Source organism: Notolabrus celidotus, chromosome 23 (assembly GCF_009762535.1).
Source record: "Notolabrus celidotus isolate fNotCel1 chromosome 23, fNotCel1.pri, whole genome shotgun sequence".
Classification (NCBI taxonomy): Eukaryota; Metazoa; Chordata; class Actinopteri; order Labriformes; family Labridae; genus Notolabrus; species Notolabrus celidotus.
This window is the reverse complement of record NC_048294.1, coordinates 8706095-8723514: the sequence shown is the minus strand read 5'-3', so window position 1 is coordinate 8723514 and position 17420 is coordinate 8706095. Positions and strand designations below refer to the sequence as shown.

The following is a 17420-nucleotide window of genomic DNA, read 5'->3' as shown; positions in this document are numbered from 1 at the left end:
TAATTAAGGTCAAAATTTTTTTTTTTAATTATTACTCTGAGATTAAAGTCAGACTTCTGACTTTAATCTCAGAATTCTGACTTTATTCTCAGAATTCTGACTTTATTCTCAGAATTCTGACTTTAATCTCAGAATTCTTACTTTTTTCTCATAATAATAATTAAAAAAAAAAAATGTTGACCTTAATTTTATTTTATTTTTTCACTGGCCCTAATCCTCTTCCATAGATTTCACAATTCACAGGCCAGTTAGGAGAAATAATTAAGTAAAATATTACAATTTATTCACTTTAAACTCATTTTGTTCTGTTTTTACTCATCTACAGATGGTCTCTGGAAAAAAAATGTCCTTTAAATACATAACTACGGTGGCCCTGAAGGACAAATTGACATTATTGAAAACAGTTTTACATTTTATAAAACAAAATTATATTTTGGAATTTTTTTTTTATATTTTATAAAACAAAATTACATTAGCAAAACACTTTTTACCAAGGCAAAAACAAATTTACATTTAAGGAAACAGATTTACAAAAGATGAAACACTTTTACAAAGTTGGAGACAATTTTAAAAACGATGGAAAACTTTTACCTTGAAGTCTGACTCCTTTTAGTCTGACTCCTTTTAGTCTGACTCCTTTTAGTCTGACTCCGATTAGTCTGACTCCGTTTAGTCTGAGGCTATGTGGCGTGAGGCCGTTTTATCTGAATTCTGACACATGATGAAGATTTTGCGGAGATAGGCGCTTAACCTGACCCTTCTCCTCTTTTTTCCTCACGGGTAGAATGAATAAGAAGGTCTAAAACCCAGCTCTTATTGAATATTTTGGACTGAATATTGAATGCTGTTGAATGTTGAATGATATTGTTGACTTGAATTATTTGTTGTGATGAGCTGTGGCTACATTATCTTTAAAAAAAAACCTGGCACTAGATGGCAGAACCTGTGGCCAATCAACTTGAAGCACTTTGCCGCACTTACTAAGGTTTTTCCCTCCAGTCTAAATTCTTGCTTGTGTTGTACACCGCTTCGGACAAAAGCGTCTGCTAAATGAAATTGTAGAATTGTAGAAATGACGGCGCTTTTCTGGAGACATGATGCTTTTTCATCTGAGGTCTGACACCTCACTCTGAGACCCTAGGATGTCCTAATACGTAAACCATGTCCATCATCTCCGTTTGGTTTCTCTCCATCAAAACAAACTATGGCTACGCTCACACTGCGAGGCTTAATGCTCAATTCCTCAAAAGAACAGTAACAATGACGTCACATGCAGCTGTTTCACAAACGTAAACATGGAGGAAGTCAGCATTTTTGCCTCTGTTACAAAGTTTTTGTGCAGTGGGAGCCGGAGAATGAATGACCAGGTGCGGAGGAATTCAAGTATAAAGAAAAAGAGAGCCAAATTGCTTGTTTCGGCTTTTTGCCGAGCTGTGGCCGCAAATACGATTGAAAGGTCTATGTGGATGCGGACACGGAGTCAGGAGTTGGGGGTCTGTGACGTTAATCGTTTCACAGAGACAGAGTTTATTCAAAACTTCTGGGTGTCGAGGGGAACTTTCAGTTACATTCAAATGATGTCGCTATAAAGTGACCTGAAAGTATCAAATGTGCATCAAATCCGCCTTGGTCGTTCACACTGAGGTCGCATTGAAAAAAATCAGATCTGTATCTGATTCAGGACCACATATGGAAGTGGTCTAAATCTGATTTGAAAAAAATCAGATTTGGGCCAGATTTGAGTGTTCACACTGCCTCTGAAAAATCTGACCTGGTCCCTTGACCCCCCAAAAATTGGATTTGGGACACTTTTGTCTGCAGTGTGAACATAGCCTTAATGACCCCTCACTCGATAACTTCCGGATCACTTCTGGTATTTGGTACATTCCCTTTCCATAAAAATGAAATGTTAATTTGTTTCAGAAATGGTAAAAGTGCTCTGTCATTTGTAAAAATTGTCTCCAACTTTGTAAAAGAGTTTCATCTTTTGTAAATTTGTTTTCTTAAATGTAAATTTGTTTTGGCCTTGGTAAGTGTTTAATATTTTGTAAATTAGTTTTGTCCTTCAGGGCCACCGTACACAACAATTGGTGTAGCAGCAACATAAAACTCACACTAAACACGTTTGTTTAATTGTAAAAGATGTATTTGTGCATTCTGAACATGAATACAAGACAGACATCAAATGTAGTGTTAAAAGTAAAGGAGTTTCGGTCTGCTTACTGAAGGAGAAAAGTCAAAGATTCACCTCTGAGCCTCAGCAAATCCAAACCCAAATGAGTTCACATGGTGTAAAAAAAACTTTCTTGTACAAAAGAAATACAGCCAGTTTTTTTAAACTGTAACAGACTCTTCAAAAGGAAAAAAAACAAAAAACTTTTTTGTTCATTGCAAGTTACCAAGTAAAGTCTCCCCTGATGAAGGATGTGCATATATAAAATGTAAGAAAATTAAAGCCATGCAAACTGGAAAACAAACGTCTTCAAAAAAGTGACATTAATAAATATAGCGCTTAAGGTTATTCGTCCATCAGGCTCTCTCCATACAAACAACAAATGGCCCGTTATGGCAGGCAGGTGATCCAAAAGTAATACTTCAAATCTCCACAAAGTGGCACTGCAGCAGAGAAAATGTAAAAAAAAACAAGAAGACATACTGATTCAAACCCAGCCTCAAAACTGAAAAGATAAGAATGCAACTTCCTGATGACACAAATTTTGTATATAAAAAACCTGAAAAAGAAGTTTATGATACAGAAAGTGTTAGGATTCAACTTTTTAGAGCACCTGTGGTTGACCTATGATATAAAGGGAGATGGTACGCATCAGACAGTGCTAGAGATGCTTAAGAGGCGGTTAGTTAGTAGGATTTAAAATGCAAACTTCAACCATTTCAAAAGGAAAAAAGAGCGCTCTGCTTCATTTCACAGTTTTAACTAGGGCTGGGCACACGGGAACATCAAATATTTATACATGTACCCTGACGCAAAAGTGTAAAACCATGTAACATAGTCAAGGAGATGTTCAATCCAGTTAGTTCTACTGCTCTCTTACGTTTAGTGTTTTCTGTTTTCACCCAGCTTTGGGTTTTACTGTACGCGGCGTCCTCACAGCACAAACGTGAACATATCAAAGCAGACGTGTAAAAGCACTTTTGACGTCAGTGAGAATCTCATGGGAAAAAAAGAAGAAGATGAGAAGCAAAGAAATGTAAGCATGCACATCACAACAAGACGTGTGCAGACAGGTGAGCTCGGCCGACTGGTTTGTTATCCATCGGAGAGACACCGTGTGACTGTGGGAAAGAACGGGGACTGAGGCAGTTTGTCACCCAGCTATCATTAATCTCTCACAATCGCATCCTCTGGGGGTCAGGGTGTGTATTCATCTTCACAGGTCGGGGAAGGACTGAAAATGTAGGGAGAGATTCTGATTGGGATGATGTTGCTCTCCAGTGGGAATGGCGTACAACACGACACATACTTACACAGATTAAGAGTGGAAGTCGAGGCAAACTTCTTTTTCCACCTCGTTCCATTTTGAGCCCCGAAATACCTCCTCATATGCTGCTTCAGCAGTTTCAGAATGACAACAACAAAAGGCCTTTCAGGTATCGCAGCGAGAAAAAAAAGTAGGCCAGAACCAGGATGCAAGGCCTCCTCCGTCTGTGCTATTTTTGGACATGGGGGGGATGGCTGAATAAATAAAGGAAGGAAGGAAGGACAGAATGGCTATCATGTGAGGAGAGGAAAATATGGCAAACATAATAAAGCAAAGCTCCCAATATAAACAGCCCATGCGGACACTGAAAGCCACGGCGGAGCTTCAAAGGTTCAATAAGTTAACACTCAAAAGGAGAAGTGTGCTTGGCGTTAAAGCACGGAGGTCAGTATATAAACAAAAGGCAAACCAACACACACTTTAAGAACAGAAGAGTCAAATCCCCGCAACAGCAACACTCGCTCCAATCCCACTCCAACCAAAAGTGATGAAAGAGTCGTACAACAAATAAGGCATTTCAAAGAGAAGAGAAAGTATGTGTAGTGTAAACAGAGTTTGTTCCTTTCTTTTTTTTTTTAATGTTGAGTGATATGAAATATCATGAGGATATTTCCGCCAGGCGCTGCAGCAGTGTGGAGAAGCCGGCCGCCTGCTGGGAGAGCTCGGCCACTCGGTCTACCATCTCCTGGGTCGCAGAGACCGATGGATAGTTTTGAGCAGCGCCCTTTGTTGCAACAACGACTGACTTCAAAGCCTGGCAGAGTCGTCCTCCAGAGGTCGTGATCTGCGGGGAGAGAAGACAGTTTAACTTTTTAAATAATAAGATGTCCACGTAGATCACTGGATGTCAAGACTGGTAATACTCAGCTCGTTAATGCATGTGAATGTCGCAGCTTCTTTCACTTTGCTCACTTTGTTCCTCTGCTTTACTAACACACACCTGATCCACTACTCACAGCCTGCTTTGCTGCAGGAGTTATTCTGCACTTTTAAGTTTTGGATCGTTTTTAAATGTCAGTGAGCTCCATCAATCATGCTTCTCTGGGGGCGTGGACATAGCCTAAAGGCCAAATTCCACCAGGTCTGTCTCCGATCCGTCACGGCACCGGATCTGATAGGTTTATATTCTAGTCAATGTTAACCCCCACTGGATCCGCTCCGTTGCGTTCCAGCTGCATCTCTGATCCAGCAGGTCGGAACGAAACGGATCAGATACAGAAGACTTCTATTTTTGCCGGATGCCGGAGCATAACACATCAATTCAGCACAGATCAGATGGATCGGGACAGGAAGTCAGGCACCAAAACCAAAACCAAAAAAAACCTGGTTAATCTTCAGAATAAAACTCTGTGTTATCGGTACATCGTTTTTAACTCAACTATGACAAAAAAATGTCATTGAGAGCGGAGCCAGGCCTGGAGTCAACAGGTCAGAGGTTTTCAGAGGCTGATAAAGACAGAATGGATGAGGAGAGGAGGAGGAGAATCCTTGACTCAGAGATTGCCGCGGGAAAACCTCGGTCACATGACTCTAGCTGTCCGGCGGTCCTGCTCCGTGCTGCGTTCTGAGAACACAACAGGTGGGTGTTGATGGACGAGAGCGCACAGAGCCGGACCGCAGCGGACCAGAGACAGACTGGACACGGATCTGGTGGAAGTCCTGTGTAATGGTTAAGTTTGGAGCACATATTGCGGGAGGCCCAGTTTCGAATCCAGCCTGCAGCCTCCCTCCCTCCTGCTTGTCATTCCCCCTACTCTCTCCGAGTTTCCTACACTATCCACTGTCCTCGCCTCTAAAAATAAAGTGTAAAAGCCCCAAAAATATAACTTTAGAATCACGCTTCTTTGAGCATGTGATGGCCAAAATCATGATTGCGGTTAAAACTGTGCAGGTTATGTAGCCCTGATAGGTACAACTGATCATTTTACCTCTTTTTCACATAAAATTCGCTGTTTTTTTCTAACATAAATGTCCAAAGACGAGTCGCCGGTTCAACTCCCGGCCAGTCGACCATGTGCTGCTTGTCTACCCCCACTCTCAGCTCCCCACATTTCCTGTCTTTCTTCAACTGTCCTATCATTAAAAGGCAAAAATGCCCCAAAACATTATTTAAAAAATAAATAAAATTGTCCAAAGACCATGCTTTTTTTGTTTCTTGAAACTCCTATTTGTGGTTTCAAGATTGAGACATTTGTCCTATCTCTAAAGTCTGGATCATCAAGTGAAAGAATGGGGCCCTTTTCACACATGCACTGCACCGCTGAAAATGTCCAAACTTGTCCTAGGACAGGTGCATGTGTGAAAACAAATGACTGAATCGGTTCAGCAGGAGTAGACGCAAACTTTTTCCCAGTCCCTGAGTTTTAAAATGTCACTGCAAACTCGAGGTGACCCGATGTGTGAATGCAGTAGTACCAGTCTAGGACACTCATTGGAAGCGGGTGTGCAGAGTGGTGATGTTGTTTACGTTAAACAAAGTTCCTCTGCCTTATACTCTCGCTGCTCGTCTGTGATATACATTTCCTTTCTACCTTTTTTGTGTTGTGGAAACATCCTTAAACATGTTGTGAAACTAAAACACTGTTGAGGGTTAAAACAAAAGCACATTTGTGCAGAGTGGCTACATCTTCTGCATGTTTTCCTCATCACGCACATCTTGTGATTTCACACATATAAAGTCGTGAAACAGCCATCCCGACGATTTTCTCTACCTTGGCTCTGAGGTCTGCAGAGGTCAGAAGACGGGACAGTGTGTCCCCGATAAACACCAGCTTGTGTGCTGTCACGATGAGGCTCTTTCCTCTGGCGACGAATATGCGTGGAGGCTGGTTCCCCTGCACGCTGCTGAAGAGTACATCAATGGCGTCGGCCAGGCAGGAGAGGTGAGCGAGGCTCTGGGAAGAGTAGAAGGAGAGCAGCTCCGAGTCCTCCAGGGAGAGGGACATGGGGAGAGCGGGGGATGGGCTCAACTGTGTCAAACAGAAGGATGAATTTTTAATATTTTTTGAAGCGACAGTCATGCAAAAAGATAAAAAGAAAACCCTCTCTGATACAATTTTTGTTCATGCAGTTAACTGCTCTTTGCAAGCATATCACATCAGTAACTGTATTGCATTGAATCACTCTTGTAGTGGAGCTGCAACGATAACTCATGTAACCTTGTTGCAGCAGCCACTTATCTAGCTCCTGACTCCTAAATAACAGAGCTTCCTTGAGTAAACACACCAAGAGACCTATGGATCCCTCTGATTGATTGGTAAGTCACTTTGATTTAGTCACTGATTGATAAGTTAGCTACTTTACCTTTGAACCTTCAGATAGAAGAAGGTCTTTTTAAGGTTGTGAATAATTGAAATGTTTAAGTTGATCACTAAGATTTGGTTTGAGGTTAAGGTTCCCTGTAGGTAGTTTGGAAAACTACAAGGGGTTACTTAAGATTGTTTTAATGTTAATGAGAAGAACATCAGTCTCTTCATATAATTAGTAGGGGTGTCAGCGTTATTACAGTATTCAAATTAAGGTCTAAAAAATTTGCACTTTTTTATATGGCATGCTATTTTGTCCCTTCCGGTACACCTTTGCTAAGCAGCCGCAGTGTCTTCCTGCTTCCCGCTGCTGCTGTGATGGAAATTAAAGACACCCCTGCTCTTTTGAATGTCACATTCCACTTTTTAAAAATCTCCTATTTGGCTCAGTTGACAGGTGAAAAGTAATATTCACTTTGTGTTAAATGGAATTAAAATACTAAGGGAGTGCTTTTGAGTTTGAGCAACCAACCAAGAGCTAAGCATACAGGCGCAGCTAATCAGACTAATGTCAACCGGCAAACACATCACAAAAGCTGGCAGAGAGCTGTTCTGGAGTTAGTTCCAGAAAAAAAGGACTCGTCTCTCTGAACCAGATGAGGGGCATGCACCCTTGTTGTCTGACATGTTCAATGAGATCCTTGATTTTAGAGAGGTTAGTACACAGTCATAAATGCAATGGTAGGGGAGACCGGGGACAGTTGTAACATTTTTGACATTTCTGTCTATAACTTTGAGCTCTTTTAACCCAGTGTGTTCAAACTGCTATACAAACTAGCTGCAACTAAACTGAGCATGTGCAGAGTGAGTCAGGTGATTCCTAACTTGTTCCTGATTGGAGCAAGTGCAAGTGTTAAAACTGTTCCCGGTCTCCCTACTAATAACTGGCATAATCATTTATTTCGGTGATTACTCTTTTTCGGTTTTCCGTTTCGTCCAAGAATTTTCATTTCGGTGCATCCCTAGTTTCAGATGACACTTTATTTGAAAGACAATTCTCATAATAAAAATGTAATTGCACTCTTTTGATTCCCAATTCAAGAAACTGGAAATAATTGCTCTACATTCTTAATTTGGACTTAAAAACTTTAGAAATGCGAAATAATGGAGATCCAAAAATGCAATTAAAATCTGATTAAACATGAGTTTTAAAAAATTATCTTTAACAGCACTAATAATAAGTAACAATACAGTAATATTAAAATTATCATTGATGGTTTGACACTTCATTTTGAATTACAATAATATTTTCAATGCAATTGTTTCCTGCCATGAACCATTTTTAGTTGCAACATACAAATTCTTTGTTTTTGACATTTTCTTACTATTTTGCAAAGCAAGACTCGATACTTAAATCTGCTGTTGGTAGGAATGATGTAAAAACGTTGTTTTTCTGCTGGGTTTGTAGAAAAGGTCATAATACCCATCGGTACTCATCAGTAAGTGAAGTAATTTGGGACTATGGCGAAATCTCTGCTTTTTCCAATGCCTCTGTATCAAGCAATGTTATTATTCCCCTTGTTCCCGTTATGACGGACCAATCATAGCTAATCTCCAATCCTCTGCCCTGATTGGTTAAGGGGCGGCCCCTACTACGTCCCCCGATTGGTTATGAGTTTGGCACTATCATGACTGCACACGCCGATCTGTGTTGGGGGGCTAAGAGGAAATCTGGTTGGGAGGGATAGTGTTGACATTCAAAGTCCTTCTCTTTAAACAGATGTTTACTCTGTGACTACCAACAGCAGCTTTAAAGACGCAGTAATCAAAGAGATGGATTTATTTTTCACATGTTGCAGCAATAAAATTGAAAACCTAAGAAGACAGTCTAAGGAAGATTATCCAGACATAGGAGTCGGACATTTAACTTAAAAGTCAGACACACACATGTATACAGTACGTCAGCGAGAGCACTGTTGAAAGACTGACTGAGCTTTCTGTCTCTTATTGTCCTGCAGCCTCCGTTCTATGTGAGAGAAGATTGTTCAGATCTACAAGTGACCTCTTGTTGGCCGTCCATGGCGTAACCAAGGAGTCTTGTAAGGGGCAGAGAAAATGCAGACTGAGTGATAAGAATACATGACCTCAATCTGAAGCACCAGCAGGCAAAAATGACTTAAGAGATAACTCAGAGATTTGAAAAAGCAAGCACAAGCAATAAGTAATCATGTTTTGTCCTGACTGTAGACATGTCTGAGGAAGAAACCCAAGACTGTTAAATAAAAAGAAAGCTCCAGGCATGATGAGTGACTGTGCAGATCAATGAGACAGAAATCAACAGGGGTTGATGTCAGATTAAGTCAGGTGGTGTAGGGTAAACATGATACGTGTGGTGCATCAGGAGTGGAAGAGCTGCTGCGAGCTGGATTAATGAGTCACAGCGCTCATTAGTAAACAGAATACACAGCCAACACAGAGAATCAATGACTTATCTGTGGGGACCCTCCATGTGTGTTTCTGTACAGCTAAAAAAAACCTTCAGTGTTTGGACTGCAGGAGCTGAGGATACAGGACATAGCAGGAAAAAGACTCACCCTTGATTCTGTAGTGATAGTTTGTCCGTTCTCAGTCAAGACATCGTGAGGAGGTTCGGGTTTACCCTGGTGTGGAAACATTTAGAGTGTTAGCATGCTAGCAGATACATTCACAGTCTTTTTTTGCATTTACTCTCAGCATAAAATAACATGACAAATATCTAGAGTTAATGACAAATGCACTGAAGCACAAAAAAACAAGGAAAAGCACCATCAGGATTTATCGGTACAAAAACTGATATTTATACCGATATCAGTCTTTTGCTGCCTAAAGCTGCAAGTTAGCATGTCAACACTCACTGCCCATGTGTGATTGTGTTGTTACTATAAAATCATGTGGTATGTATAAAGAGTGCAGCAAATGCATCACACACAAAAACACTGTAGGTTCTTAGCGATGTACCAATGCTGATACTGATATCAGTCTGATGCCGAATATAAAAGCTGTGCGTTAAAATGCTAACAAACAAACCAACTGCCAATGCTTGATTGTTTTGCTATCACACTGCTATATAATATGTATGAAGGGTAACTCGCAATTGCATTGAAGTACAAAAACACTGTATTGGATAAGGATGTACAGATACAGATACCGATACTTGGAACGATACCGATATCAGTCCGATACAGGATTAAAAAAAGCTGTAAGTTAGCATGTTAAAAGACACAAACTGCAAATGCTTAATTGTAAGGAGTTACATATTTTGCAAATGCATTGAATTACAAAAATTAAGGGTGTAACGATTCATCTATTACATCAAAGTACCGATTTATATTCGTATGATCCGACTACATCGATCCGTGCTCGGCAAGTTGGCCTTCCGGACGACATATATCGATCTAACATAGTTTAAAAGGTAATAAATGGATTGTAGCAATAATAGGAAATAACGCATTGGATTTAAGCATGGCAGACTTTAAATGGATGTGTTTTTTTTGCACTTATAATGATAAAGACGTTAAACGTTACTCAATTCAGGCTGCTTGTCTGTGACGTCATCACAACGCGACAGCAGACAACAAAACATAGCATGGCAGATGGCAGAGGAGAAGCCGGCAAGCGATTTCAAGTCACTGAATCGTTTCGGAACATATCGTTGTAAATGAACCAATATCGTTCTTTAATCGTATCGGCAACCACGAGTCGTGATACGAATTGAATCGTTGTTAAAAAGAATCGTTTCACCCCTCACAAAAACACTATTTCCATAAGGATGTACGGATACAAGTACTGATACCACTGCAGATATTAGCCTGATACCGACTAAAAAAGCTGCAAGTTAGCATGTTAATAAACAAATTAACCGACAATGCAACATTTGATTGCGACTGTGATGCTATCCTGTATGTATGAAGAGTAACTAGCAAATGCATAGAAGCACAAACACTCTGCCGAAGTCAGTGAGCACACCGATATCAGTCAGATACAGATAACAGTCGACTAAAAGAGCTGAATCAGCGATGATGGGACCGATACTGTTTCTGTCCATTCAGTTCTATATTTATCGTGTGCCTCTGTAACGTTATGTCTAAAGGAAGGATGGCTACGCCCCTGCACAAAAGGAGCCACATCACATTTCAATGCTACTTCAGAGCAGCAGCCATCTTGTTTCATTAATGAAGAGCTTTAGTTTTAATAAAATAAGCAATTTTAAGGTGTCACTTCGACCTCTGGGAAATTGTAATGAGTGTTAGAAGACATTGATTCACAAGGTATAGGACTGTGATGATTAAATCAAGCTAGCTGTTGCCGTACAAATAAAGAATTGATCCCAGTCTCCCCCACAGAGTGAGATCTGCATCTTATTAATCACACACTCTGATTATACGTTCTTGGAAGCAAAGCACCAGTTTGTGCGCCTTTAAAGTCAGATTGTTGGATCCTTTATGATAAACCATAAATTCCAGACTCAAAACTGACCTGCAGCTTCACATATCCAACACTGTCTCCTGTAGGAACTGGTGCAGGGATGGGGGTCAGGCCAATCCCTGCATACTCATTACTGGGGTCATCTTCTCCATCCACTGGGCCCACTGTCAGTGTCACAGTGCATGGAGTGGGAGGCAAGGGGAAGGCAGGCTGAGGGGTCGGAGGCAAGGGCCTCTCCTGGATCCAGCTGCCTTTACGGGAGCCCATTCCACCTCCTGAAGACTTCCCATCAGGCACAGGGAGCGCAGGAAGTGGCCTGCGTGAGAGAGAATCTTGGGAAGGCAGACGAGGGCGTCCCTGAGCCTGCAAGAGGAGGGCGCTCTCCTCGAGGGAGCGCTGGACGAGCAAAAACAGCCCTTCGGATGGCAGAGCGTTGCCGACAGCGGATAACGCCGGCAGGAGGTCCGACAGGCGAGCCCACGCCTGCTGGAGAGGCGGCGGAGGATCGTCCGAATGGCTGGCTTTCCAGGTGGACAGGATTTCAGCCAGCGAGGTGGCCAGGTCGCGAGACGACAGAGAGGAGGCTGCGCTCAGAACGGCGTGGACAAGGCTGGAAAGGGACGCCCGCCACTGCACATCACCGGAGCCGTTACTTGAAACAGAAAGTCTGCGGGTGGATGTGGAGGAGGACGACAGAGAGTGAGGGAGGACTTCAGAAGTCAAAGCAGGCATATCATAGATTCCACAGTCGGCGTCAGAGGAGTCTCTTTTATGACTTCCTCCGCTGGCTCGTTTGTCGGGTCCAGGGACACTGTAGAGCTTTACAACCTGGGAGACCTCCTCTCCGGAGATGCTGATGATGGACTCCCCGGGTCCCAGGGGCAGACCGGGAAGCGTAGGGACACTGTACACTTCATCATCCACTTCATCAGGCTGGACATCAGATGTGGACATGTTCAGGGAGATGGTGGGGACATCGTAGACCTGATGAAAGAGATAGAGAGGAAGACTTTAAAACTGGAAGATTCAACTGTTTCAAGGTGGATTTATCCTCCAACACATCCAAGTGTATAAGCAATGAGCTCACAAACAGGAACAGCAACTGAACAGGGAACAATAATCCAACAGCTGGCCGGCATTTCCAAGTTACACAGAAGGGGAGACCACTGGGTGAGGAGGAGGGGAGGGGGGTTGCCGTTTGGTGGTATGGCCTTGGCATGGCCCTGACAGATGGGTGTGACGGAGAGAAAATAGCAGCAGCATTTGGACTGGATAGACAGGCTCCCACAGCAGAGAGAGAGACAGGTGTGGCCTCGCCTTGGAGGAGGAGGAGGAGGGGGGCAGACGGAAGGCAGAATGTGGGAAGAAAGGGTGACACTGCGTTTTGATCGTCTTCATTTTTTGCGGAAACTCTTCGGCTTGTTCAGACATGAAGTGGACACGGCAGTTTACCACAGTTCCCAGGGATTGCTCAATAAATCACAATCAGTGTCAGGAAACTCCACATTGTGACTTTGAGCTGAATCAAAAGGTACTAAAAAACAACTTCAAGCTCTATTTATTTTTGTATCAACTTGCTGAATTAACTATATAAATTAAGATCCCTTGGATGTCACTCACACTCATAATGGTAATAAATTCCCATATTTTACAAGTGTAGGAAGAATTTCAAAATTACAAAATTCAATGTAATTCTGATTTCAATGTAATTTGCAATCTTATTGAAAATTGATTATTATTATTTTACTTTTATTTAATGTTATTATTATCCTTTTCATTAGTTGTTGTATATTACTTTATCCATCTGTCTTGTTTTGGGAATTTTTTTTTCTCTTTTTTTTTTCTTCGGGTGACTAACTGTATGTTATAAACTTGAAAAATGTAAATTAAAGAAAGAAAAAAAAACTTCAGGGGGAATAAAAGTCATGAAGTTCCTGCTGCTGACAGGAGGAGTGTTTCCATGGCTCAGTCCATCAACCAGTCTTTATTTATACAGCGGCAAATCACAACAAATGTTGTCTCAAGACGCTTTACAAACAGAGCAGGCCTAGTCCGTACTCTATGTTATATCATTAACCAAGACAGGATCAGATCCAGTCCCATCTTACAGACAGGACTCAGTCTGATCTCATCTTAATCCACCATGAGCAGAGCACTTTGCAGCATTTAGCAAGCTACAGCAGCAAGGACAAACTTCCTTTTACAGGCAGAAACCTCCAGCAGGTCCAGACTCATGTTAGACACACATCTGATGAGACCGTGTTGGAGAGAGGGATAGAGGGAGATGAAGAGAGAGAGAGATGATAGTGGCTCAGTGTTATCTTTACCTCGTTCTCAGAGTCGGCTTGTGATGGGACATATCGAGGGGTGTCATAGATGCCATCATCGTCCCCAAGGGAAGTCTGGACCGGACGCTGCCACCTGCCACTGGGAGGAGTATCATATACCTAGCAGAGACACAAAAACAAATCTCACTGCGTGCCCTGGTCGAGTAGAATTTGCATTTCTTTCAGAACATTCGGCAAACCTCAGACATGTAAATACACGTGACCTACAAATATCCTGGTTAAGTTGTTGACAACTCGTGTACCGGCACATACCTGGTCGTCACCAGCATCTGAATAATCCTGACTCTCTCCTCTTTTGTTCGGCACGCTGCTGCTTTTCTCCACGCCATTGTTCGTCTTTTCCTCTTTACTCTGAGGCGTTCCTTTCCGTTTGTCAGCATCTTGCTGCTGCACGCTCACAGACGAGACCTGAGCAGCGGGCTTTGGATCCGCTGACGCAACTTGTGCATCTTTCCTGGTGACACCTCTCACCGGGGGCGCAGGCGGAGGGGGTTTGCGGGCGAAATTCGGCGATCCGGGAACCCTAACCTGCCCGGCTCTCACCAGCAAAGGGGATCCTCGGTGACAAGCCAGGCCGGGTTTGCTCCTGGCAACGGGGTTGGGGGCGACTCCTTTCTGCAGAGGTCTGGGAGATGCTTGTGTGGGGGTTAGTGAAGATGGGTGCTGGTGGGCTAAAACTGTGGCTGGAGTCCTGTGAAGGTTTGCTCCGACAGCGGTGGGTGTTTGGTACATCCCGGGTGAGTCTTGGCTCACTTTAGGCTGCAGAGTACCAGGGGATCCGTTGACCACCGACGGACCGTTAGAGCAGATGATGCCTCCTGTAGGGGATTGATAAACCTCTTCATCTGCAAGCGGTGTCCCTTTGGGCACCAAGTAACAGTCATCGGATTGTTCTGTTTCTCTCGGGACTAGATATGTAGTGTCTTCTGGCTCGTCGGCTGCCCTAGGTACTCCAGTGGGGGCAAGGTATACTGATTCTGAAGCTGCAAGAGATCCTGGTTGCCTCGGTGGCATGGGACCAACAGGAGACTGGTAAAGTGTTCCTGTAATGTCTGTTCCTCGTCCTCTCAGAGAGGGTGAGCGTGGCCTCCCCGCCACCCCAATATCCCAGTCAGGTCTGGGCCGTGTGCCAGAGCTGGAGTGCGAGCGTGGACGCCCACCCTCCACTCTGCGAAGAAGCTCTGCAGGTCTTGAAGCGGCTCCAGGACCTCGTCCCTCACCCGCGCCAGGCGGGGAGCGATACACTCCGTCTATGTCCTCTGCACTGCCGCCAAGAGCAGTGCGAGCCAGTCCGGGGGTAAGATAGACGGAGTCCTCAGAAGGCGGAGGGGCGGTCTGGAGGAGTTTGAGGCGGTTGGCAGGGGCGATGCCCTGTCTGCCGTGAAGGGAGCAGAGCCACCAGCCCGGCCCGCCGCCCTGCTCCTGTTCAAGAACCATCAGGATGTCTCCCTTCCGGAAAGCCAGCTCCTCCGGGCTCTCTGCCGTGTTGTCAAAGAGCGCCTTCGCCAAAACCGTCTGAGAGAGAGGACAAACAAGAAGAGAAATCACTAAAACACACCCTCCAATTCAGTGATTCACACACACTATATATAAGTAGGTTTTAATTCAAAGCTTTAAGTCACACAAGATAGAGACGTGTGTCTGTGAGACACAAACAAATAAGAACACTGACATCGGGATGTCCAGTCAGGGGTACAAAAAGGTTGATTGTTTGGAGCTTTTGAATGGAGAGTGAATAGGAGTGAATAGGGAAGATCTCGTAAAACATCCATGTGGAAGACAGAGGAACAGGAAGAAGGGAACACACAAAATAAATTTAAAATGTAAAAGCATCATGATGTGCTCAAAATTCACAGCTGTGTTAGTAATGGTGAAGCGGAGAGAAAGAGAGGCACAGTCAGGGAGGATCAATGATCAAATGGACACAGAGGCTTAATGGTAATGAGCGGGATGAGAGGGAGGGGGGGAGGGGATGAGAGGCACATCTGTCCCTTGCCGTTTAGGATTTAATTGCCAACCCAAAGCCAAGGAGTCAGGCCCCCTTTCATTTTCTAAACCCACCCCCTGGGGACGCCGAGGCTCCATTGAGCCATGTGGGACCCTCTTAGGACAGTAATGGAGGAAATGAGAATCCCCATAAAATACAGTTGCATGAAACGATATAGGGGGATGATGTTGGAAAGCAAAAGCATGCAAACAAAGATAATTACTGTACTCACGGAGACAGACATTGCTGCTAATGTAACAGAGAAACTACAAGTCAAGCGTCCTCATCAGTCTGGTTCATCCATCTAAATCAGCTCTGGTTCTCGTGGATGTGTGGGGTCGCCTGATAGACTCGGTCCAGGAGCACAGCTGGGTTTGGGTAGTCCACATCTCAAAGTCCGTTCATAAGGGTCCTGAAATCAATCGAAACCCGCCTTTAAAGACTCTTGTTACGACACAGACGACCAGTCGACCTGTACTCTTGCCTTACTGGGACACATGTGAAATGAAAGCTGAGCAGAGTGGAACACCTGTCTGTCTTTTCCACGCCCAGCGACGTTACGTTGAATGCGACCCGTACAGCAAAGGCTAACGTTAGCTTAGCACAGTAGATAAATAAGTGTGTCTTTTTTCGTCAATAGTTCAGACTTTAACCATTAAACACACCGAGTAATGATTCAGTCAAGCTACACCCAGCTAAAGCCGCATTAGCTGGGTCGTAGCGGCCTACATACAAGCTAGCTCTCCTGGTCATCTTCATCGCCTTGTGCTTTAAGTTCAGTAAACAACAATGGCACCGCCGGTTATAAACCGTTACAGCTCATTTAGATGCCAGTAGACCTAAAGTCCACATTTTAAAAAGTATGTCCTCTCTTACCTTATTCTCACAGATAAACTTCACGTCGGGGTAACACGGGCTCTGAGACGTAAAATCACTTCTTTTCAGGCGTGAAAATCTGACGCCATGGCCGTTCAATCGTCTTCGACGATGACAACAAAATCATCTCCGCCTCCTTGTGTGCGCGCGCAATACGCTGATCTGTAAGCGTAGGTGGCGCCTGACAGCATGGCTACAGCCATAGGCATTTAAAGGTAGACGCCGCATTGACTGGCTGGTCGTACGTCAATGTCGCCGCCATGTTGAATGTGGCAATCTGTAAAGATCCGCGCACACAGATACGTAGAAACATCATATATATATATATATATATATATATATATATATATATATATATATATATACACACACATATATATATATATATATATATATATATATATATATATATATATATATATATATAAAAAAATATATATCAAAAAAACACATCAAAAAATAGAAAGTTACAACGAAAGCAATTTTGGTGAATAAATACATCAGAGACAGCATCCAAGAGTAGCAATCCTGCACAGTACATCATCAACATTCATGCCAAGGTAGAAACATGATTGTTGTTGTATGACCACACCGGTGTACATTTGACTTATTACCATTAGCAGAGCTTTCCAAATATACGCAACAAAATGTTAAGTGCCTGAACATTAACTTTTAAAAACTCCTTCACTGCTCGAACAGTCTAAAACACCTGGACACCTGTTAAACGTACTGTAACTCATCCTGTAGCACTTTAATTTGTTTAGTATTAATTACAACAGTTCTTTTCATCCTGTATTTGACAGAGTAAATCCCTTCACTTGTTCAATCGGTTGTCTCAAAAAATGTCTCAAGCACTTCGTCCTCACTTGATTTAAAACATAATATATGGACAACTGACCTTAATACAATGCAATTAAAAAACGATATTCCTCAGCGCGGGACTTTAAAGGCCACAGAGCAGTGGAATGAAGAGAGGGGAAAACGAGAACAAATAGCACGG

The 17420-nt window shown here is 43.1% G+C and overlaps 1 protein-coding gene across 2 annotated transcripts; it reads right to left on the bottom strand.

The window, feature by feature from the left end:
• Positions 1-2110: 2110 nt before the first annotated feature.
• efs (embryonal Fyn-associated substrate) lies at positions 2111-16691 on the bottom strand. Of its 2 annotated transcripts, none has more exons than XM_034676312.1 (8): positions 16421-16691; positions 15777-15956; positions 13810-15072; positions 13537-13656; positions 11261-12193; positions 9340-9405; positions 6212-6469; positions 2111-4284 (listed from the first exon to the last, which is right to left on the bottom strand). In XM_034676312.1, exons 2-8 carry the CDS (start codon positions 15786-15788, stop codon positions 4099-4101), a joined length of 2838 nt encoding a protein of 945 aa, XP_034532203.1. In that variant the 5' UTR covers positions 15789-15956; positions 16421-16691; the 3' UTR covers positions 2111-4098. The 2 variants fall into 2 exon arrangements, with proteins under 2 accessions (XP_034532203.1, XP_034532205.1); XM_034676314.1 differs by lacking the exon at positions 16421-16691 and adding an exon at positions 16074-16330.
• Between the last annotated feature and the right edge of the window lie 729 nt (positions 16692-17420).

What these genes read in the sequence shown, in the direction of transcription:
- efs (XM_034676312.1), bottom strand. An exon ending in CAGATGCTGGTGACGACCAG is followed by an intron (nt 13,657 to 13,809) that starts GTATGTGCCGGT and finishes TGTCTCTGCTAG; the next exon opens with GTATATGATACTCCTCCCAG. An exon ending in TTGGATATGTGAAGCTGCAG is followed by an intron (nt 9,406 to 11,260) that starts GTCAGTTTTGAG and finishes TTTCCACACCAG; the next exon opens with GGTAAACCCGAACCTCCTCA.